We start from the raw sequence: 22,685 nt of genomic DNA on the forward strand, positions 1-22,685 counted from the left end.
TGACTCATTGACTAAAAGCTGTGAAACAGAATAGCTGATATAGCAATAAAGCTAGCGTAGCAATATAATGGAGAAATAGAAAACTAATAAATGACAAAAGTCCTGTTGGTAGCATAGCTACCATTATCCTAGCATCTATGCTAACAACAGAGCTAAGAAGACAAAGCTCTTACCTTCATAATCGAAAAGGTACTGTTCCACAAAGAACTTGTAATCTTTGTCGAGTTTGGAGGCTGGTGTGGCCGAAAGCTTTTGTGCCAGTCTGTGCACGTCTCCCAAACGAAATGTTGGTAGATTGGTGAGGGACTGTGTGAATTCCCTATGTAAAAACACTGCTCGCGGAGAAAGCGGAAGTAAAGATACCCTGCTTCACCGCAGAACGGAAGTTGCATGACGTCACTGTGAAAAGGGTCTATAACCCTCTAACAGAACTACTGCCGCTAATAAAACAACGAATATCTCTGATTTTAATGACAGTCTTAGTAAAGATATTTTGAGGGGTTTAAAACCATCCAGAAATCAGGCAAAAAGGGGACAGATTTATAATATCGATTTTCTTTAATTCATCTTTTATTGATGTAGCCTTTTGAAATGGTGTACTTAGGTAAAATAAAACTAAGTTTGAGCTTTTCAGTAATAAACATTCCAAGAGGGTTTGGTGTGAAACTAAGTGATATGTATAAAAGTATCTCAGGCCTACTGTTAAGTGTTAAGGATCACGAGATCACAGATGCCGGAGCTGCAGAAAGCAGTTAACGGGGTAACAACAGATAACTCACAGACTCAGAGGCTGACATTCTTAGATTGGACAAAATAGACTGATTAATGAAAGTGGGTCAGCCCATTCACTTCCAGAAAATGGTTATGAGAGTCCAGTACTGAAGCTGTAGCATTCCTCTGGCTTGTTAGATTAAAAATGTTAAAGTATGGTTTCTGTTTCAAGAGTCATTACTTACTAAAGACGTCTACAATTAAAGAAGACTGTTTTTTCAGGGTAAAGAACTGGGAGAACCGCAACCGGTTGAGATTAGTTCTTTACACATGGTGATGGATCAGTTATTCTGTAGGTTTGTTTCTCTTCAAAATGGGACCCTTTTGACTACTTGACATGATGAACAACAGGCCATTTTAATTTAATTTGGTAGACTTTACCAGAAAAGTGAAAGTGTGTCACCGCTGAGTCTTTCAGGAGGATAAGGATCCAAAACGGATGATCAATTCAACCTGGGATCATTCATCAGACACAAAATCAACATTCATCAAATCCATCTCAGACCCCATACCTAAATCCTGTAGAGAACTTGTGCGGTGAGGATAGGACAGGAGCCAGGTCTGGATGATCTAGGCAGATTGTGTAAAAATTAATGGTCAAAGATCCTTCTCTGTATCCTCCAACTTTGGGAAATGTAGGAGCGATTGTATGCTGCCCTACTGGCTAAAAGGACTGTACACAATATAAACAAGGGATAACCAATAATAGTTTTGCTGATGATTTTTTATAGAGTGAGATTATGATATCGTAGTAAAACCAATTGACTTAATTTGAAAGATTTGTATAGCTCTTTACTAGGGGTGGGGTGCCAGTAAATGTGACAGGTGCTGTTTCATAAATCAGAGAAGCACTGACTCAAGGTGTAGCTTATACAACCCTTAGGATTTGACATTTCAACTTATTATTTTCTCTTCAGGTCACACAGTGTGAAAGAATACTGTTATCATTCATGGACTAAGAAAAGCTTAGATCCTGGTCTGTTCAGGCCTGAAGGCCAGAGTCTCTGTGTGCTGTCCACAGACAGACTCTGTGTTTCTTTCCACTATCGTCTTCAAACCATTCTGATTATTCTGTACTTTTAGTTAATAGATCCATACTAACTTGAATAATAACTCATTTAAATGATTCCAGTAGCTTATGGTGATTTGCTCACAATGTTTCGCTGATGTGAACAGTATTTTTGATTTGATCAAACATTTTAAGGAGAACTTCTGGTCTCTTTAAATATCTGACGTTAGCTTCTAGTTCCAGGAGAAGGTGAAGAAACCCTGTCTGATCAATACATAGAACTGACTGAATAATTCAACAGTAATAAAGTAATGAAAATGTTCCAAATTGTCAATCCATCCATCCATTTTCTAACACGTCTTTCCCTTGTGGGGTCTCGAGGGGTGCTGGTGTCTATCTCTAGCTGTCAATGGGCGAGAGGCGGGGTTCACCCTGGACAGGTCACCAGTCTATCACAGGGTAACATAGAGACAGACAGGACAAACAACCATTTAAAGTTCCAAGTTGTTCTTCTGCAAATTGTCTTCTTCTGTTTGCTCAACTGTGCGCTTCTGTTTGCTCTAGTATCTAAAGATTCACAAAAGGAAACTGTCAAAATGAAACGCTCCAGTACCTGGTACACCCAGAATTATTGTGCTGACTCATCTAATTGTTTGCCATAAAATAGGTCTGCTGGGTTGTGCTGCACTGGGCCTCCATCCTCTATTCATTAAAAAAACTAAAACATGGCAACAGAACAGACAAAGAGCAAGTAGATTGTACTCTTTGAAAGTAAGATCTCCCCCGACTCACTTGAAAAAGCTATTTTACAGACAACACAGCTGAAACCTTTGATTAAGTCTACTCCACCTCATTTTCATGTTATAACCCAGTTGATGAGTTAGTAGATCATTTCCATTCTAAGATTTCAGACATTATAAATTCCATTTCTCCCATTTAAGTGAAGGTTGTCTCTGGGAGGAAGAAATCTCCGTGGAGAAATGCCCCATAAGTGAAACGTGAAAGAAAACTTTGTTGTAGGGCTGAACGTAAATGCTGTAAAACTTAACATCACATTTGTTATGAAATCTATAAAGAGAGACTGTGAAGGCATCACTCATCACTAAAACGTGCAAGGGAAAAGCTCTTTGCAGAAATCCTAAACAAAAAGATCAGCAATGCTTGTGCTTTATTCACCACAGTTGAAAGACTCATGAACCCTCCTTTTATTGTTCCACCAGAGGTCCACTCTACCAGGGCCTGCAGCGAATTTGCCAACTTCTTTGCAGAGAAAAGAAAATCAGAGGGTTAATCTGCACATCCACACCAAATCCACGACCAAAGTTATGTTCAAACATTAATGCAGAGAAAATTACTACATTTCAACTACTCAACTATAAAAGCTTAGAAGAATTATAAATCAGCTAAGCTCCTCCTCCTGCGGTCTTGATATCCTACCTACAACACTCCTTAAAAAAGTCCAGCTTGTCATTTCCTCTGACCTGATCCAAATAGTAAATTCATCTCTCTCATCAGGTGTTTTCCTCCAGGCTTTAAAAACAGCAGTTATTAAACCACTGATAAAAAGAGCAGTCTGGACAAATCACATCTGCAGAATTACAGGCCAATCTCCATCCTGCCATTTATCAGTAAAGTTATTGAAAAAGCTGTGTTTTAACAGTTAAATAGCTTGCTTACAAGGACAATTACAATTTTTCAGTCCGGTTTCCGTGTTCACCACGGTACTGAGACCGCCCTCTTCAAAGTGTTCAAAACATCCACATAAATATAGTCTGTGGAAGAACCACAGTGCTGGTTCTGTTGGACCTCAGCACAGCATGTAACACTGCTGACCATGACATATTGTTAAACCGACTGGAGAGCTGGGACGGACTCTCTGGCACAGCACCCAGTTGGTTCAAATCCTAGCTAAAGAACAGGGACTTCTTTGTGTCAATAGGTAAGTTCTCATCAGAGCGGACAAAAGTCACATGTGGGGTTCCCCAGGGTTCATTCCTGGGATCCCTACTATTCAATATCTATATGCTGCCACTAGCTGAGGTTATAACAGGAAACAAGATTAGTTACCATAACTACGCAGATGATACTCAGCTTTACATTATGATGTCATCAGGTGACTCTGAACGCATCCATGCACTGAACGGATGCTTAGAACAAATCAATACATGGATGTGCCAAAACCTTCTCCAGCTGAACAGAAACAAAACTGAAGGTATTATCTGTGGACCTAAAGAGGAATGAACTAGAGTCAGCACGCAGCTTCAGTTATTACAACTACAAACTAGTGATCTGGCCTGAAATCTGGGTTTAGTGATGGACTCAGACCTGAACCTTCAAGGACACATAAAGCCAGTCATAAAGTCATCCTTCTATCACCTGAGGAATATTTCCAGGGTTAAAGGACTGATGTCCCAACGAGATCTAGAGGAACTCATCCATGCGTTTATCTTTGGTCGCATTGATTACTGCAACATGTTTTCACAGATCTGCCCTAAAAATCAGGGAGACAACTGCAGCTGATCCAGAACGCTGCTGCTCGTGTTCTCACTAAAACCAGGAAGATAGTTTTAAAGTCCTTACACTGGCTCCCTGTAGCTCAGAGAATAAACTTTAAAATGCTTCTGGTAGTTTATATATCACTGAATGGCTTAGCACCAAAATACATTAAAGACCTGTTGTTGCTGTATCAACCCTCCAGACCACTCAAATCTTCTGGTACTGGTCTACTCTGCATACCCAGAACCAGAACCAAACATTTAGTTCCTATGCTCCACAAATCTGGAACAAACTTCCAGAAAACTGCAAATCAGCCAAAACACAGAGTTCCTTTAAATCACGACTGAAAACCCACTTGTTTAGAGTTGCTTTCAGCCCATAATCACAGAAACATTGACCAACATATTGGATGTGTATCGATGTCTTCACTTGATACAATTCAGGGTTTGTTACTGGTCTCACAACCAGTAACTGTTTGATGTGGTTGATGTTTTTCATGATGTAAAGCACTTTGAACTGCCTATTTGCTAAAATGTGCTATACAAATAAACTTGACTTGACTAGCAGCGCAGCCCTTACATTCGGACAAGCCTTCCTGAACACCCATATGGCTGCTGAGAGTTTTCAAATTTTTTATTTAAGAGCAAATCAAAAGTGCACTTTTTTTTAGCCTGGTTTTATTTGAACTTCCTTCTTTGTGACTGATGTTTATTTTGATCTATCAGGTTCTAAGTATTTTTACTTGATGTAAGTTAATTCAATATTAATTAGCTTTGATTTGATTTTACAAATTTGCACACCACTTTAGCATTATAGCCTTGTTCTATGCTTAGTAAATGAAAAATCTTGAATCTGGTTTTTGTATTTATATATTTGAGATTAGATTTAAATACATTTAGAACCTGACCAAATCATTTTGTTATATTTGAATGTGTAAATCCTTACGACTTGTGTATGAATTCAATTTAACTTTTTAACCTTCTCATGTTGTTATAAAGTTTAACGTCTGGTAATTCTCTCCTCTCCTGCTGTTGAGTCAGTGTAATATCCCTTGTAGTTTACTCTGACGTCCATCTGTCTGATTACTTTCTAGACCTGTAATGCAAATAACAAGGAAAGACATTTTGAATTGTACCTGCTTTATTTGGTGTTAAGGCTTCTCATCCTTTCACATCCTCGCTTTATGACCTGTTCAGTCATGCACCAGGAAAGGTAGAAGCAGAATAATAAACAGCATCGGTTCTGCTTTAATTAATGATAAACTTGGACCCCCCAGCTTCAGGTCCATTTTGAGTCACTGTTCAGATGAACAGTCCTCCCTGCTCCGCTGCACATCCTCCACCTCATGACTAAGTCACCCAGCTTCCGTCTGCAGGTACTCCAACCTCTGTGAACTGATTGTGGTCATTTTCCTTCCACTTGAACATACATCTCTGTGTGTTAAATATTGTCTGATCATTTAGCATTCAGTATTTGATCACCTGTTGTTGTAGCTGTTATCATCTGTTTTCTACTATTTAGTGTGATAGCTGTGTACCAAAGTTCAATACGACAATAAAACAGCAAACAAAACGTTTATTGGTTACCTTTACAGTCCAATTTGCAAGCTGCCAAGATCTGTCATTTGAATTCTATATACACTGAATCATTTTAATAATCTGTTTGCTTTCTCTAGGTGAAACTATAAATAAACAGTGGTTCACTGCATCCAATCAAATGTCTAAATCTTCTGATCGCACTGTTGTGCTGAATGTCTCTAAGATGAGTTATTAGCATTTCACTTATCATTCACACATATTAGAAACAAGCTCCAATTTGAGAAGCATTCTCCGTTAAAAAAAGGTTTCCTCAATAACACATGATGATCCAATCTGAAAATATTTTCCAACAGAAACTGCTCCACTTACAGGAGTACAAAGCTAGTGCAGGATGTGCATCCAGCTGTGTCCATGGTGATATGCTGGCAGGAAATGCTACCTGCATTCACTACATCTGGACTGACAGGTATAGAAGGTAACATGCTGCCGTGGGCATGCAGCCTATGTCGCCATTGCTCTATAAGTGCTCCAAGTACTGAGTGAGAAGTGAAGGAAGAGGGAGGAGAGGAAGCAACTTGAGCCTGGCTCGCCCAATCACATTCCTGATCCGGAGACGACACAGCTGGCAGAGACTCCTCGGTGACACTGGAGACAAACAGAGCAGGTTCTTCTGAAGCTGACCATCCAGGTGCTTACAGGCACCTCAAGTCAAAATCACTCCAACAGTTTGGGCATACCTTCAAATGCCACAAGCAGCTGGTGTGTCTTTCCACCAGGAGGTGCAAGATCTACAGGCCGCTGGTCGTTGGCATCTCTGAGCTTGACTTGAGCTCCGTGATCGAGTAAAACTGACACCAAGTCTGGGCTGTCCTGTCTGGCGGCTGCATGTAGAGGGCTTTCATCTCCTCTGCCTGCATTAACATTGGCTCCTGGATAAGACAGAGGTATGCAGGGAAGAGGACTAAATAAATCTCACACCAAAACAGTAGCATGCATTTATCCTTAGTGCCAACAAGCAAAGACCATGTTCCCTAGGTCATAAGATGAAAATGATTTTTCTTAGCCCCTTAAATTCTGAACTAAAGGGAAGAGATAGCAATCTTTATTGCTATTCACTAATAGGATTTACTGGTGTTTTCTGACGTAAGAGATGTACTGAGAAAACATCTGATGAATAGAACCAGACAATTATACGCCTGGGCCTGACCTGTGATCTGCCAGTCAGAAACTGAAAAATGTGATCTTTTCCAGTCAGTTAAAGCACCATAACAAACCTAAGCGCTACCAGGTCACATGGACAGCAGTACTCTTTGGAGTGCAAGCTGTTCCTGGGTGAAAAAGATTCAGTGCTAGCTATTTTCAATAAGAAGGAGCATGTAAACACCTTTTTATGCCTGTCTCTGGTGCATTTGTATAAAGAGGACCCTTTTTGAGCTCAAGATTCACGCAGGAGACTGGTTTATTAAGCTAAATGTAACCTGAAAATGGATGGGATTATTATAATCCCATCTCAGTTAAATTACACTTATTTTATTGGGGGGAAAAAGCCTGTCCTAAACAGCTAAGAAAAAGTAGGCTGCTGACTGATTTCTACTAAAGAGAGTAGAATTAGAAGAGCCTAATAATAAAAAATAGTGAATGAATCTAGACTCCTTGGTCTAAAGGGTTAGTGTACTGTGTAGCAGCTGTTTAGGAGTGGCCTAGACTGTCAGACACAGAGCAGATTCTACATGAACACATGGAATATGTACCTGTTTGGAAAACAGTTAGAAACGCTCAGCAAAAATAATCTTGGAAAGTACGACAAAGAGGAACACACCTCTGTCCAACAGAATCTTTGAGCAGGCTGTGTGTCGGTGTAGACAGCTCACATAGAGGGGAGAGCCCAAGTGGGGGACCTGATAATCTGGATCCGCTCCATGAGAAAGAAGGGACTCCACGCACTCACTGTTACCTTCACACACAATGAAAAAAGACCTGCTGTTTCTGCACACGTTCACAAACATCACTTAAACAGCACAACTGGGATCCGTTTGATCTATTAGAATATATGAAAAATTTGTTGTAAAACAACTTAATTGCTTTACAATTACATTGCTTTACAATGTAAAGTAAAATATGCTGTTTTCCCAGAGAGAGAACCAGCTGTGAGAACATTTTTGCTTCCTCCTTTGTTTTGACTGCATGTACCAGTCAGGCTAAAACCCTTTTTATATTGTGGTTAATATTATATAGTTGAAAATGTTTGGCAATGTCAAAACATTCTAGTTGTTAGAAGCCAGTGTTATATAATACATTTAACTCTAATAACATTTTTACAGGAATTCAGTGTAATCTTCAGAGCAATGCCTTTAGCGCATTTAAACAGAAAACAATAAAACTTCCAATTTTGACCAGTTTTGTTGGGATGTGGGTGCCTGACAAGTTGTCATTCCTCAAAGTGGGGCCCAAAACAAAACATTTGAGAACCACTGTTCTATTGAGAAGACACCACAGTTGATCCAAGGTTCCGGCTGTGAGTATTTACCTCTCCTGCAGGCTTCGTGCAATGGTGAAGGGAAGTGTGTGTGACGTGTCTGCACATGTGCTCCATTCTGCAGCAGCAGTTCCATACAGCCAACACTCCCTGAGGCACAGCAGTTGTACAGAGGGGTGGCACCATCAATGGTGGCCGCATTCACCTGCAGGAACAAGTATAATTAACCAATGGTATTATATGCCGGAACATGAAGCATAAAGTAACAGGAGGATACTTACATTAGCTCCGGCACTTAATAACGCCCTGACACATGCTACGTGTCCCGACAGACAGGCTTCATGGAGCGGCGTCACATGGTCGATGGTGTGGATGTTTGCATGATTTTCCTGCAAAGGAACACAGGATGGAAATGTTTGCTGAAGATCAGGGCTGACTGTAAGTTAAAGACAAAAAACAAGCAACTTCAATTCACATTTACTGATGAACTGCAAAACTGAACTAACTGTAGCACTATGCACTTTACACAACAATGTGACAAAACTGTGCAACATGCATGATTGTACAAGCAAACACCTCAGAGAAGATGTAGCATGTGTAAATGGACATCAACATCTGAGAGACAGTGTAACTCATTCTTGATTAGATCAGAACCCATGCAACCTGTTTTATGCTGCATGTTGTAAACATTTATTGAGTCTGTTGGAAGCTGAAGAAAATATAAAGTTTAATAGCGGCTGGGAGGAAGGACCTGTGGAAGCGCTTCTTTGAGCATCTAGGAAGCAGCAGTCTTTCACTGAAATAGCTTTCCAGCTGTGCAGCAGCTCTATGCATGGGGTGGGAGACATTGTCCATCAATGATGTTATTATTCTTACAGTACTTTTTTTCTCCCACCATCTGCACTGGAAATATATAGTGAAGTTTAAATGTTTTAAATTGATCTTAGTTTTACATATGCAATGTGTTCTTAGAAAATTTGACAAATGGAAAGGTGGAGGTGAGACAAGACATTTAAGGCCTAAAACAGAATATCCAGCATACTGACAGTATCCAGAAGTCATGTCTTTAGCAAACAGGAAAACACCCCAAAAAATACCTGACACGGAAATCAGCATCATCCTTCAGTGGACCATTATAGTTCTTTGCTAATAGCTATTTGGAAACTACCTTGTGCCATAAGCTGTAAGATTTTGGTTTGGGTTTTGCTACCTTTGAGTTTTCTTCCTTTTAGCAGATTCTTGCATTTGCGTTTTTTCTGTTTAGGGATAAGTTTTACTCATTTCGATAATGTGATTATTCTGTTGAGTTTTTAACTTCTTCCTTTGTAGTGTTTACATAGTCTTTGTTTAATTTTTAATCATTATCTATCATTCATGTTGGCTAACATCTGTTCTCCATCTAGTGAAATATACACACCTGGACATTGTTCCACTAGTTACTCTCTGCAGTATTTATTCTCCTCAGTCACTCCTTTTTACTGTTAGACTCTTCTATTTCCACTCTCATGAGTAGAAATCTGGTTGCATCACTGATTCCAGAGGTAGCCTCCTGTTTGAGTTTATGCTGCATGTTGTAAACACTTATTGAGTCTGTTAGAAGCAGAAGAGAGCTGGGAGGAAGGACCTGTGGAAAAGTTTAGGTCTTCCTCAACCTAAAATCCTGACCCCTTATCAGAGCCAGAATCCTAATCCAATGTCATCTTTGGTAGTTTTCATTGAGTAAAGGCGGTGGTGGTTCTAGACCAAATTTACCAGGTGGCCCAGGGTGGAGCCAATGTTTTTTCATGGAGGCACTGAAAAAATAATCAAACTAGGAAAAACTGGGCAAATTTTAATTGTTTGATATATTACATATGCGTATATACAGAGCCAAAGAGCCACTTGTGTCTCTGGAACTGCAGGTTGCAGACCCCTGACAACTCTGATCCTTTCACAATTCAGCTGAAGCTAAAAGTGAAACACATTCATTTTTAAATTATAATTAAAATAAAAATGTAAAGAAAAAAAATGAATTGAGCCCAAGGGAATACCAGTTCCAATTTCTGTTCCAGCACATATCACCAAGATAATTTGATTCAATATTATGTCTTCAGTACATGGGCCATAACAGGGGCCCTGACCAGTTCTACAAGGGCGCTGGCCCCTGTTGGCCCCTGTTGGCCCCTGTCTAGAACTGCTCATGAGTAAGTTCACTTGTTTCAATGGGTAACAGAACACACAATTATCCACTGCTCCCAGGAGTCTATAGTGTATCCAGCTGCAATTGTCCCTTTGGGACATGAAGGCTCTCCTTTACCCTGTCTTCTCATTCACATAGTCACAATAAATATAAACTTACAATAAAACATATGCAAATGACTGAAGTAAAACAATTGCACTTCTGCAACCTAAACATAATGGGACCTATTGTGGTCTTAAATACATTCAGAGATATTAGTGTTCTAAGTTTATGCTCCAATTTCAAATCACTCCATGAAGTTGGAGCAGAACAGCTAAAAGCTTTCTTTCCCCTTTCTCTTCTGACACGAGGAACACTAAAATTTAAAAAGTCTTGGGACCAGAGGCTGTAGGTCCTGTTGCTTAAAGCCAACAAAGATGAAAGATAAGGTGCTGTCAACTTAAGAAAAGCCTTGTAAATCAAAACATACCAATGACTAAGCTGACGAACATGTAGAGATGGCCATTTTAGCTTAGTGTACAAGAGACAGTAAAGAGTTAGGGCTAAATAATTTGTAATAAACTGCATAGCATCATGATACATGGTATCCAGCATGTGACGACATTGAGCAGAGGCCGTCATGTATAATACATTATAGTCAATAATTGGAAGAAATGTTGACTCTACCAATTTCTGTTTTATCCTAAAAGAAAAACAGGATTATGAATTTATTTAAAACATAAAGTGTATTTGAGCTGTCCTCTTGGCCAAGTCACTCTTGGAAAAGAGGTTTTATTCTCAATGAGTTTTTTACCTGGCTAAATAAAGGAATCTATATATCTAATAAAATCCAAGTAAAAACTTTATTTTACAATAAGATGAATATGTGCTTTAAAAGACAATTTGTCATCAATTAAGAACCCGAGATATTTGTTGTAGATACAAGCTCAATTTGTTGGCCATCACTAGTGATGATGATGATGATGATGATGATGATGATGATGATGATGATGATGATGATGATGATGATGATGATGATGATGATGATGATGATGATAGACTGGTTTGACCTTGCTGCCATTGAGTTGGTGACAAACTAGCTTTGTTTTGTTAGCATTCAAGACAAGTTGAAGCTGACAGAGTTGTTCTTGTATTCTGCCAAATGCCTTCTGCATGTATGCAACCTCTTTTGTGGGTGTAGATACAAAGCAATATATCACTATGTCATCTGCATAAAAATGTATTGCTTTTGAAATATCCTTTCCAATATCAGTAATGTAAAAGATAAATAATAAAGGGCCCAAAACAGAACCTTGTGGTACCCCCATGTGAATACATGGCACTCCAAGACAAGACTCCAATTGTTGTTAGATGGTTAAGTAAAATAAAATGATGCACAGTATCGAAGGCCTTAGAGGAATCTATAAATAGTGAAAGACAACACTGATTTTTATCTAGGGCTTCTGTTATATCATTATAACCTTTAATGTTGGAGTGGTAGTACTATGTTCTTTATGAAATCCTGAATGAATATAAATAAAATAATTAGTGGCCAGATATTCTTTTACTTATTCACTAACAAGGGACTCAAATACTTTTACAAACACAGATAATTTAGAAATCAGTCTATAATTGTGGGATCTCCTCCTTTAAAGAGGGGGATAACAAAAGCAGATTTACAAATTTTGGGAATTACATTGGTCAACAAATTGAGCTTAAAAATGTGACACAATAGAGTAGCTACAATTTCAGGTGCCAATCTAAAAAATAGGTTCCAATTTATCTGGGCCTGGCAGGGTTTTTTTTTGGGGGGGGGGGGGGGGGTGGATCAAGCTTTCTTAAAGCTTTAACTACCTCTGCTGTTGAAAAAGAAGTTAAACTTCTTGATTATTAAAATTATCAGTTTTGGTAGTGATAGATTTAGATTTAGACATGTATTTCAAAGAAGAGAGATACATTTATTTCTCAATTTACCGGAACTGTGGTTCTTCCGCAGTCTGCATTTATTGCATATCATTGAACACCTTGACAAGGGCAGTCTCTGTACCGTAGTGAGCACGGAAACCTGACTGGAAGACATCAAAGCGGCTGTATGTAAGTGTATGTAGCGGTCTGGTTGCTTAGAAGAAAGGCATAGGGAACAACGGGTGACTCAAGAGTTCTCCACAGAGGAGTTACTAATACACAGAAAATCACTAACTACTAAATAATGTAAATGATGGAACATTCTTTTTACTTTGATACTGTTGCATTCACAGTCAACTGAGACTTAAGCCAAGTCTAATGATGGGCTATTCAATATTACACAAAATATTTAATAAAACAGTCACATCAGGGATTAAACCAGTTTTTTTTCCTCTGCATCACATCTTAAAGAGTCATGAACTATCCATGATAAGAGTAGTGTTAGACATTTCCTGGAAAAGTGGGTGACTTTGTATTAGGATGATTTCAGTGTGTGTGGTGGTCCTACCTCAGCCAGCAGCCTGCGCAGGACCAGCAGGCGACCCTGAGAGGCAGCATCATGGAGTGGAGAGCGATCTGCCCAGGACCCTGGAAAGAAACAGACCCCCCAAGCACACACACACAGGCACAAATTATTCTTTATATTTACAACGCTTACATGTAGTTTCCACTGGTATTCCCACATTGCACATGAGTACTCTCCATTTGTGATGACACAGCAGGAATAACTGTATCTATCCTACAAAAGGACAACATGTATAATACAGGTAATCCAGAATAGAATATCGCCCGAAAGCAGTCAGGATTTTTAAATGTTGCCCATTACCACGCAGAAACCCATCAATCACCTTCTAAACTGGAGCACATAGGTGCTGAACAATGAACTTATCTGGATCTTGATAAACTGTTAGAAGAAATGATACATCATTGGCTTCCATGAAATGCCTCACATGAAAAGAGGTAAGGAAATGTGCAGATGTAGACAGATTTGTCTACAGCCCTGTTAACAATGATTAAAAAGCCATAAAGTCATCCTTTATTGTGGTGGCATAACCTCACCAGGGTTGGACTGTTAATAGTGGGCACTGCCCCCATCATAACCAACGTACAAATAACTTATGATCTAAAAAGTAGTTATCAAATGTGTTCTTACATAAAAAGTGTCTGACGTTTGATTTGTCAGCATTCGCACTCCATTTTAAAAAAATTTTTTTGCGTAAGCCTAATTACCACCGTTTCAATGGTGTGGGGCACTGGCCAGATGAGTGTGTATGTATCTTTGTAAGCCTTTGGCTTCAGGACTTTATGTCGGTCTCTAATTTGTTACTCAAACATTCACCATTTACATGTATACAATGTATATGCACGTATATACGCGTAGGTACGTATGTGTGTAGGCGCATAGATATATGTATATATTTAAGCATATAGATATGTTTATATAAATATAGACCACTGAGAATGTAAATGAGACATTTACATTCCTATTTCTTTTTGTATTTTTATTTTTTTGGTATTCTCTTTGACCCATTGTATATATGAAAACTCACTGTAAATAACTGAATGCACCTTCCCTACTCTGCACCTTCTTGTATGAGCCGATGTGACGAGTGAATTTCTCCATTGTGAGATCAATAAAGACCATCTTATCTTATCTTATCTTATTTAGCACTTTTTCTGTCATTACTCATCCAGTACATTTCTTCATGGTACCTGTTAACCACAGTCTCAGCACTGGCAGCAGCGTGAATGTCAGTCAAATATATGAATGCAAACTACAATCATGACAGCAGAGAATGGTTGAAAACCTCATCCTTCATTTACAAAACAATTTTAGGAGGCTGTCGCTGAGGGGGAAAAAAGAGGATGAAGCAATTTAATCGGACAGACCCAACTTAAGCTGTATCTCATGGCTACCATGTATTTAAAATGTACTGATGGTTGCAGTAGAAACATACTTTGAAAGTAAAGAATCCAGATTGGCATTTTAAAAAATCAATCAGATGATTTTTCTGACTGGCAGCTAAAGGTATGATGGTATTCCACGGTTTATTTCAGACAGAAATGGAAGCGGCAGCATAAAATGCCACCTGCACTTCAGTGCCATATTTACTTTGTAAATAATTTACTCCAGAAATTCCCCTGAGTAGCAGGCAGTGTCGACTAGTACCACATTTTGAGAGCCATAGCTGTGGAGTTCTTTTAAAATGAACATTGTTTTCCTTTCAAATGTTGCAGAAAATTGTACAGTCTTTCTCTAACTCTAATGCTGTAATTACTATTTTATTAACAAAATATTAAGGTCGTACAAATGAGTACATATCAAGAATATTTATCACAGTAATCCAGTAAATTGTTTAATTTATATGAGCGGATTAACACTTAATGCACGCAGCCTAAAAACAGCTACACTGAGTTTATCCCTGTTCACAACTGTATTGAGTCTTAACTACCGTGTAGTCTTCGGCTCTAGGAGGTATTTTAAGCTTGCGCCATTAGATCTTATTTGGCCATACACAGCAGAATAGGCGAGAGGTTTCGCAGGATTGAATGTCAAACACTGAACGTATCACAAGTTTAACATGTTGCTCTGCACTTAAGTCTTTCAATCTGTTTTCTGGCCCGTTCTCTTTCCATGCGGGGCTCTTCCAGAAGCTCTGCAGAGTACCCACCTTGGCTGATCAGAATGCCCCAGCGGGCCCGCTTCCCCTCCGGGGTGTTACTGGGCGCGGACACCGACTCTGCGGCTCTTTTCCTGGACATCTCCCCTCAGCTGCTCCCGCTGGAACTCCATGTACCGCGGATGGGCTCACGTGCTGAAGTCAAAACAGCACAGCACGAGTCACAGCCAGGGGGCGGAGTCCGGGCCGAAAACCATTCTTATTGGCTGAAATGCTTTGTTGTTGGTGGATCGCAAGATAGGATTAATTTGTTACAAGATAACACAAGAACGCATTTACTGTAAAGTCATAAAGTTCTCTGACGCGAAACAAAATAATTTCGTGTATTTTTTTTATTTTTATTTATTTTATTTAAACATTTTAAACTGGCCTGTTGTGGATCCAGCAAAGGAACCAAGTCAATATTTTTCAAGTCATAAGCAAATCAAGCAAGTCAAATCCAAGTTATATATAGAAATTAACTGATACATGCATCAAAGGAGGACTAACATGATAATTTTAAAAGGGTCAAATATGGTGCATACAGCACCAAAGAGGTGACTGTTAAGCATTTTAAGGGAACTTCTTTTACTTGCCTGCAAAAAATTACCCTGGGCATGAAGACTTTTGCAAGGCAATGCACCATGGAGACTGTCAGCTTTAAGGAGAAGCTGATAAATACTAATTTCTTCCGTCTTCTTGTCTGAGATGTTGAAGATTGTTCTGCTAAGAGTTCTGCGCCACAAAGTCCAACACTCTCATACTTAGGGATATCAATTTCAATTTTGATACTCCTACTAGGGTTGTCACAGTACAAACATTTAAAACTCGATATCGATACCCAGGAAAACATTTGATACTCAATAACATTTTTAATACCACAGGGATAAAAATATGACAAATAATTTAAGGCATAAAAATATTTTGTTAACATGAAAAACTCACCTTTTTCAATCTCAACATGGAACATGCTTTCTAAACAGAATCACAGATGTTGAACATATGTGCAAATAAATGCTAAATAAATAAGCCAAAATAACACAAGCCTCGTAGCATGCTAGCCACAGCTAATCACACAACATTAATATGGACCACCGGTTGCGCTAATGAGTAATGTATTAAATGTGGTAATACATTACTGTATCAGTAAATTGTGGATGGAACCTGTTGGAATTCATCATGAAGGCCAGGGTGTCGGTCCTTGAGATGTTTGGCCAAGTTTGTTGTGATGCTTGACGTTGTTGCCACCACTTTAAAGCACTCACTTGCTTGTCAAGATCTTTTGGTTTGCCTTCTTCACTTACCTCGTATGCAAAATATTTAGTATCTATACCATGCTAAATTAGTATTGTAGTATTAGTATTGCTACTTTTCAGAGAATCAATACTTTTGAAAACCCTAACTCCTACCAATCATCATGCCACTGAATTCCTCCATCTTCTGGACTGTGTAGACTTGGAACAAAATGTTAACAACGTCCCTTTTTTTCCTAAACTTTTGCTCAAAATAACATGCGTAAATCTAATCATGCTTTATTCAGAAATTATAAACTCCATTGAAAAACATTGTGGTGTAATTTTGCATAGTCTGTGGATACCAAATTTGCTATTTTTAACAAAAGGGAATTTACAGTAATGAATAAAAAATAAAAAAATAAAATAAAAAAGAAGAGTTTCTCCCCCAGAACTATGGGCTGCTGGACATATTGTTGGCATGTTGTTTCAAGTCGAGACAGTCCAGAAGATGAAGGAATTCAGCAGCTTGATGACACCAAATTCAACAACAAAATTTCCTCAGTGTTCCCTTCCGTGGCCAGAGCATTCCTCTTTCTAGTAGTCACCAATCATGGTGTTATTTTTGATCCACAGCTCACCTTCAAAAACCATATCAAGCAAATCTGTAAAATCTCATTCTTCCACCTCCACAACATTGCAAAACTCTGGCCCACACTCTCCCTTTATGGAGCAAAAAGCTCGCCCATGCCTTTGTCTCCTCCAGTCTGGACGTCTTACTGGGGTTCCAGGCAAGAAAATACAAAAATGACAATATGTTCAGAACAGTGCTGCCAAGATTCAGATGAGAAGTTGAACGTAGTCTATTGAGGAGCTGCACAGGTATCTTTATATTTCTGATTGGGTCATATTTTTCAATCTATTCTGTTTTCTCTGATCTCTACTTCATTTCTTGAACAACGTCACAGTATTTGTTGCAGAACTTTGGAGGGTTAAAAGGGACAAATAAAATAACAAAATATATTATGAAATGAAAAAAAATTACTATTAAATGTCCCATTAAATAACTGTACCAATCAATGCACTATTTAGTTATTTAATATATTGCAAAAAAAGTAAAAAACAAAGCAACTGGACTTGTTTTCCGAAGTTGAAACCAGTTGCTTTGTTTTTTACTTTTTTTGAAATGACCATGACCTGGATGACTAAGAATCTTCACCAGTTATTTAATATGGTATTAAATAATTAAATAATGCCCCATTAAATTATTAAACGTTCTTAAATGATGACATTAAACAATCTAGTGTATATTAATTAAATATACATATAATAATTTCTCTCTGTATCTATATACTTCATTATTTTCCATGTCACAGACTCCTTATAAAATTATTTAAACTTTCAATTTCACCCATCAGGGCCAGTGGGCAGGATTATAGCAGTTTATTTAATAATTTCATGATGACACATGGAAGCCATAAAATAAATAAATACAGATTGAAATATTTATATTTAAATCTATTTGTTTTTAAAATGACATCTTATTCAATATAATTGTTTAAAATGCATCTTTAATATTGAATGGGGCATGTAATTATTTCATTATGTAGTAAATAAATAAATTATACATTTAATTATTAAATGGGACACTTGTTGGCACATTTATTTATTAAAGGTTACACTCATTTATTTCATGGTGCTTTCACATTTATTCATATTTCTTTAATTTTGTCCTTCTTAACCCTCCAGACTTTGACGTGGTGTCTGTCACCCAGTAGATGGCGGTAGTGATGAGTCATAGTGATTCTCTAACCCTATATGAAGGAGAGAAGAAGAGGGAGCGCTTATTCATCTCTGCCGCTGGCTGTTTCCTGTCTGTGTGCTGTAAAACCTTGTACACCTCTGTGTAGTACAGACATAAATGGAGCTAAAGCAAAGCTCCTGAAAGAATAAAGACACAACATATTCATTAATCAGCGACAGGCCTATCACCTCAAAGTTTGGTTATTTTGAAATGGTCAAACCGGAAGTTGTGTTTACCACGAAACTTCCGGGTGTGCACATCCGTTGGTGTGGGTTAAACGGTTTTTGTTCGTTAGCTGTCGTGTTTCATTCCCCTCCGCTCGTTCAGCCCGCGTTAAAGATGAACACGGTCCTGTCGAGAGCTAACTCGCTCTTCGCCTTCTCCCTGAGCGTCATGGCGGCTCTCACTTTCGGCTGTTTCGTCACGACAGCGTTTAAAGACAGAAGAGTTCCTGTGAACATCCACGTCTCCAAAGTTATGCTGTAAGAGCTTCGTTCGCTGCATTTGTTTGGGCATATCGCGTGTTTGTATTTTATTTCGCGTTATTCCCTGTCCTCCATGAATACCCGATGCTCTGCTGTCTGTCCACATCCCCCACACTTCCTCCTGCTACTGCTGTCATATGGTACTGTCTGGGAGGACATGGCTTCCGTCAAAATATCAGAAAACACATTTTTTTAAGTAATTAACTATGCTTATTTTTATTTTTAGAAACTGCATTCGCTTTAAGCTTTCCATGGCTTCGTTCTCTGTCCTTACACATCTATTCACTATTACCATCAGCAGCAGACCAGGGGCCTGACATGGGGCGTCTGCCTTCTAAACCACGCCCTCTTGTTCTTCTTGGCTGGCATGCAAATGGCAGCATCATGCTGTGGGATGCTTCTCCAGCTTTCCATCGTTTGCATTAGCATTCTGCAGCTGCATACAGCAACGCTCAGAAACATTAAGGATGACTGTTGCTGAACGCAATGTTGATGCAATACGGTAAAGAGCAAGATGGAAGACGACTCGCTGAAGTAGGAATTGCAGACTAGTTTCATGTTGCTCTCCTGGTGAAGCGTTGTTCTTCACATCTGTTTTAATCTCTGTCCTCTGTATCATCAACCACGTCTTCTCTCCAACTGCAAACACAGAAGAGACCCGTTTCTTTTAGCTCCCCTGTTGTCAGCATGACCGTTCTTATAACACACACAGAGCACCTTCCAAAAGCTCAGAATGACTGCTTGGGTGACGTCAGGCTCCAGATTTAAATATACAGACACGTCTGATCATCCAAATCTCTGAAAGATGAGAGCATAACCTAGAAAGTGAACTCTTAAAGTAACTGGTTAAGGAAGGATGGTGAAAGGAAAAGCTTACTGTTCTCTCTTGATTCTCGTTTCTTTCCCTCTCGCTAACAGGAAGAACGTTGATGACTTCACAGGACCCAGGGAACGGAGTGATCTGGGGTTCATCACCTTTGACGTCTCAGCTGATATCCTTTTGACGCCCATCATGAGTTGTCAGGACAGCTTCGTCCATGTGGTTGAGAGAGTGTAGTTAGATGCCCGTTTGATCTTCTGGGGCTCGTTTTGATCTGCAGTAACTCTGCTGCTGTGATATCTGTGAACTAACAGACAACTGTAATTCATTAGCTTTTGATCAGACTTGAATCCTTTGCATCAGGGCCATCCATCATGCTGGAGAAGAGAACAAATGGTTTTCCTTTTAGCTAGTGTTGGGTACAACGTGTTCCCGTTCTGCTCCTTAACTTCCCCCACATTTGGAGCCAATCTTTGACTGGAACGTCAAACAGCTGTTTCTCTACCTGTCTGCAGAATACGCCACGAAGAGCAACGTAAGTGGACACCCTTTGACTAGGAGCCTATTTGGTGAGACCATCTGCTTTGGATCAGTTGGCAACCAATCTGACCGCCCAACATGTTATGGGTGTAGGACAGTGTGTGAAAGCCAAACAACCTTGTAGCTAGTGACAGCAGGTTAGCCACTCCCAATTCCCACTTCTGATGGTGAGCCTTAAGTTACAGGCCGACTAGTACTCCCTGGAACAATCTAAGTTATCGCTGAATCAAACAGGTTTGTCCTGGCAGTGACGCAAATGTGTTTTCAAAACTTGAACATTCAAACTGTTGAATTATTGTCCATTAGGATCCAAATTTTATCCTTACACTTTATTAGTGTAAGGATGTTAGCTTTAAAACAAAACACCCCGCCCTCGCTGTATTTCTGCACAAACCTCTCATCTAACTTGACTTCATGGCAGACGGAAAGTCGTTCTCTTTCTAATCAGCAGAGCCATAGCTGTAAAAAAAAAAGGAGGATAGATGTCCTTGTAGTCATTGTCTCCAGAGCGTGCAGCCATTATTCTTTTTGCATTGAACTGGCGTCCCATGCAGGAAGCTGCTGCTGAAAGGGAGTTTTTCTAGAACACTGAGAACTTGGAGCTGACGCGGTTCAGCTGCGCTGCAGAAGGCCACAGAGTCAAAGACTTCAGTGAGGTGAAGACATGTGGACAGTGGCCTTGTGAGCAGAAGGGCTGCAAAGAAGCTGCTTCTGTTGAAATAAACCATTCAGGGCTAACTGAACGTCTGCAGGAAGAACAAAGATGGACAGCAGAAGACTGATGTACGGTGATGTTCTCTGATCAGTGCAGCGGATTGTCTGGACTAGAATTGGTCGGTAGACGAGGAGGTAAGGAGTCCATATTGTGGGATTCTCATCTGCAGGTGTGGACCTACCCGCTATTCAGTCTGAAGACACTGCCAGAAGCAGAGAGTGCAGTCAAAATGTCCTCCAAGAGCAAACATTTTTTTTCTCTAACCCATGGACTAACCAGTGACCGTTCTTGTCTTCCGGCATGAGGCAACACTTGGTGCCGTTTGTCGCTTGCTAATAGAACGGGTGTAGTGGGTGTAGCTACAGCGGATCATCACTTCTCCCCAGGGGACCTTGCAGCTGGCGTTAAGGAATGCATCTGAGGTGTCCCAAGGCAAAAGGGATTAATTATGTTTTAAAGGTCAAAATACTGAAACCTTGGACCAGTGACCAGGAAACCCAGCAGGTTGCAACTCCCTGAGGGCTAAAAGGTTGATTTTGAGAGTTTGGAAGAAAGACTCTGTGCCCAGTGATTTGACCTGTGGCTGGGAGAACTGGTGAATACAGCACACCTGGAAAGACTGAGATATTGCAATTAAGACAGTCAGTGTTTAATAGGATGTGGGACCCTGTATTAAAACTCCTGCGATAAAAGGAATATGAATGAGCGTCCGGCTAACTTTTATTATAGATGCTCTTTTTGCCCCGTGTACTAAGGAGAAGATGCTGATCAATCTGATGCATCTATCCCACGTTGTTTTGACTGTGTAGCTGTTGACTTGTGATGTGCTGTTTCTGTGGGGTGGCTGAGGGTTGGCAAGTTGTTACATAAAAGTGCAAAATGTCAAATATTTTACAAAAAAAATAAAAATAAAGCAGGTAGAGAAACAAGCAGATAAACTGGCATCAAGTGTTGGCACAAAGAAGACCGGCAGTCAGTCAGGATTTCAACCGGAGGTTAACATCTAAATATCAGAGAGAATCGTAGGAGCTTGGAGGAAGAATGGTCTAAACTGCAAATAGTGGACTACAGAAATGTGGAGTAAAGAAGTTTGTCACCACCAGAACCTCTGTCTGTTTCTGTACACCAGCAGATAACCTTAAAACATCACTAAGATGATTCTGTTTGATCTGAATCTTCTTGTAGAGTACGTGTGAATGGATTGTGTGTCATACATTTCCGTTTCCTTCTGTTGTGTCCAGTAGTTCTTCTGTCTGACAGTAAACGCTCTGTGTGTCAGTCTCTAAACCAGGTGGTGCTGTGGGACAGGATCCTTCTCCGAGGGGACAGCACCAAACTGAACCTCAGAGACATGAAGTCCAAATACTTCTTCTTTGACGATGGGAATGGACTCAGGTTAGAATCTGTCTGAGCCCCGGTTGCGTCTAGTTGGGCGTCCGGCGTAAAAACTCGATCTGATTTGCTGTGGCGGCCCATGAATAACTCACTGACATGTATTACTTGCATGTTAACTTAAACCTGTGATCCTGAATGTGATTGGCTGACTTCTGTCTGTGTTGGACCCAGGGCCAATAAAAACATCACGCTGACGCTGTCCTGGAATGTCGTTCCCAACGCTGGAATCCTCCCCCTGGTAGCTGGAAGCGGACACATCAGCCTGCCCTTCCCTGACCAATATGAGACCACCAGGAGCTATTAGACACCAACGTCCACATTCAGCCTGCTGCAGCACACACACACACACACACACACACACACCCCAGTAATTAGTATTTCTATGTATGAGGCGGTTTGTAATAAAGAAGGGATCTGGAAAATTTCTGCCTGGAAACATTTTGTGAAGAATGCGTTGTTCGGTTTCAGAGCCCTTTTGCACAAGGGTTAGATGAACTTGAATTAGTTTTAAAAGCACATATAGGAGTCTAAATGGCTGCTATCTGTGGAGCTGGAATGTGTGTTAGTACATTTATTGGCACCCCTGCTAAAGATGTGAAAATCCTTAATGTACTTTCACAG

General features: G+C 39.7%; 2 protein-coding genes across 2 annotated transcripts; one reads left to right on the forward strand and one right to left on the reverse strand.

Moving 5' to 3' along the window:
- Positions 1–5,505: 5,505 nt before the first annotated feature.
- asb5b (ankyrin repeat and SOCS box containing 5b) lies at positions 5,506–15,254 on the reverse strand. Its single transcript, XM_012852842.3, has 7 exons — positions 15,086–15,254; positions 12,922–13,001; positions 8,572–8,679; positions 8,342–8,495; positions 7,634–7,768; positions 6,552–6,743; positions 5,506–6,459 (listed from the first exon to the last, which is right to left on the reverse strand). Exons 1-7 carry the CDS (start codon positions 15,174–15,176, stop codon positions 6,332–6,334), a joined length of 888 nt encoding a protein of 295 aa, XP_012708296.2. The 5' UTR covers positions 15,177–15,254; the 3' UTR covers positions 5,506–6,331.
- A 3,082-nt stretch (positions 15,255–18,336) lies between these two features.
- On the forward strand, positions 18,337–22,500 carry spcs3 (signal peptidase complex subunit 3). Its single transcript, XM_012852846.3, has 5 exons — positions 18,337–18,591; positions 19,513–19,586; positions 19,873–19,949; positions 21,949–22,064; positions 22,236–22,500. The coding sequence occupies exons 1-5, from the start codon at positions 18,449–18,451 to the stop codon at positions 22,366–22,368; spliced, it is 543 nt and encodes a 180-aa protein (XP_012708300.1). The 5' UTR covers positions 18,337–18,448; the 3' UTR covers positions 22,369–22,500.
- The last annotated feature ends 185 nt before the right edge of the window (positions 22,501–22,685 follow it).

The sequence above is a fragment of the Fundulus heteroclitus genome, chromosome 5, assembly GCF_011125445.2.
Source record: "Fundulus heteroclitus isolate FHET01 chromosome 5, MU-UCD_Fhet_4.1, whole genome shotgun sequence".
Classification (NCBI taxonomy): Eukaryota; Metazoa; Chordata; class Actinopteri; order Cyprinodontiformes; family Fundulidae; genus Fundulus; species Fundulus heteroclitus.

Coding starts and splice junctions, on each gene's coding strand:
- asb5b (XM_012852842.3), bottom strand. CDS start 15,176: ATGTCCAGGAAAAGAGCCGCAGAGTCGGTGTCCGCGCCCAGTAACACC. Junction 7,769..8,341: donor GCACGAAGCCTGCAGGAGAG/GTAAATACTCAC, acceptor TTGTGTGTGAAG/GTAACAGTGAGTGCGTGGAG. Junction 6,460..6,551: donor GCTGCTTGTGGCATTTGAAG/GTATGCCCAAAC, acceptor GTTTGTCTCCAG/TGTCACCGAGGAGTCTCTGC.
- spcs3 (XM_012852846.3), top strand. CDS start 18,449: ATGAACACGGTCCTGTCGAGAGCTAACTCGCTCTTCGCCTTCTCCCTG. Junction 18,592..19,512: donor CACGTCTCCAAAGTTATGCT/GTAAGAGCTTCG, acceptor TCTCGCTAACAG/GAAGAACGTTGATGACTTCA. Junction 19,950..21,948: donor AATACGCCACGAAGAGCAAC/GTAAGTGGACAC, acceptor TCTGTGTGTCAG/TCTCTAAACCAGGTGGTGCT.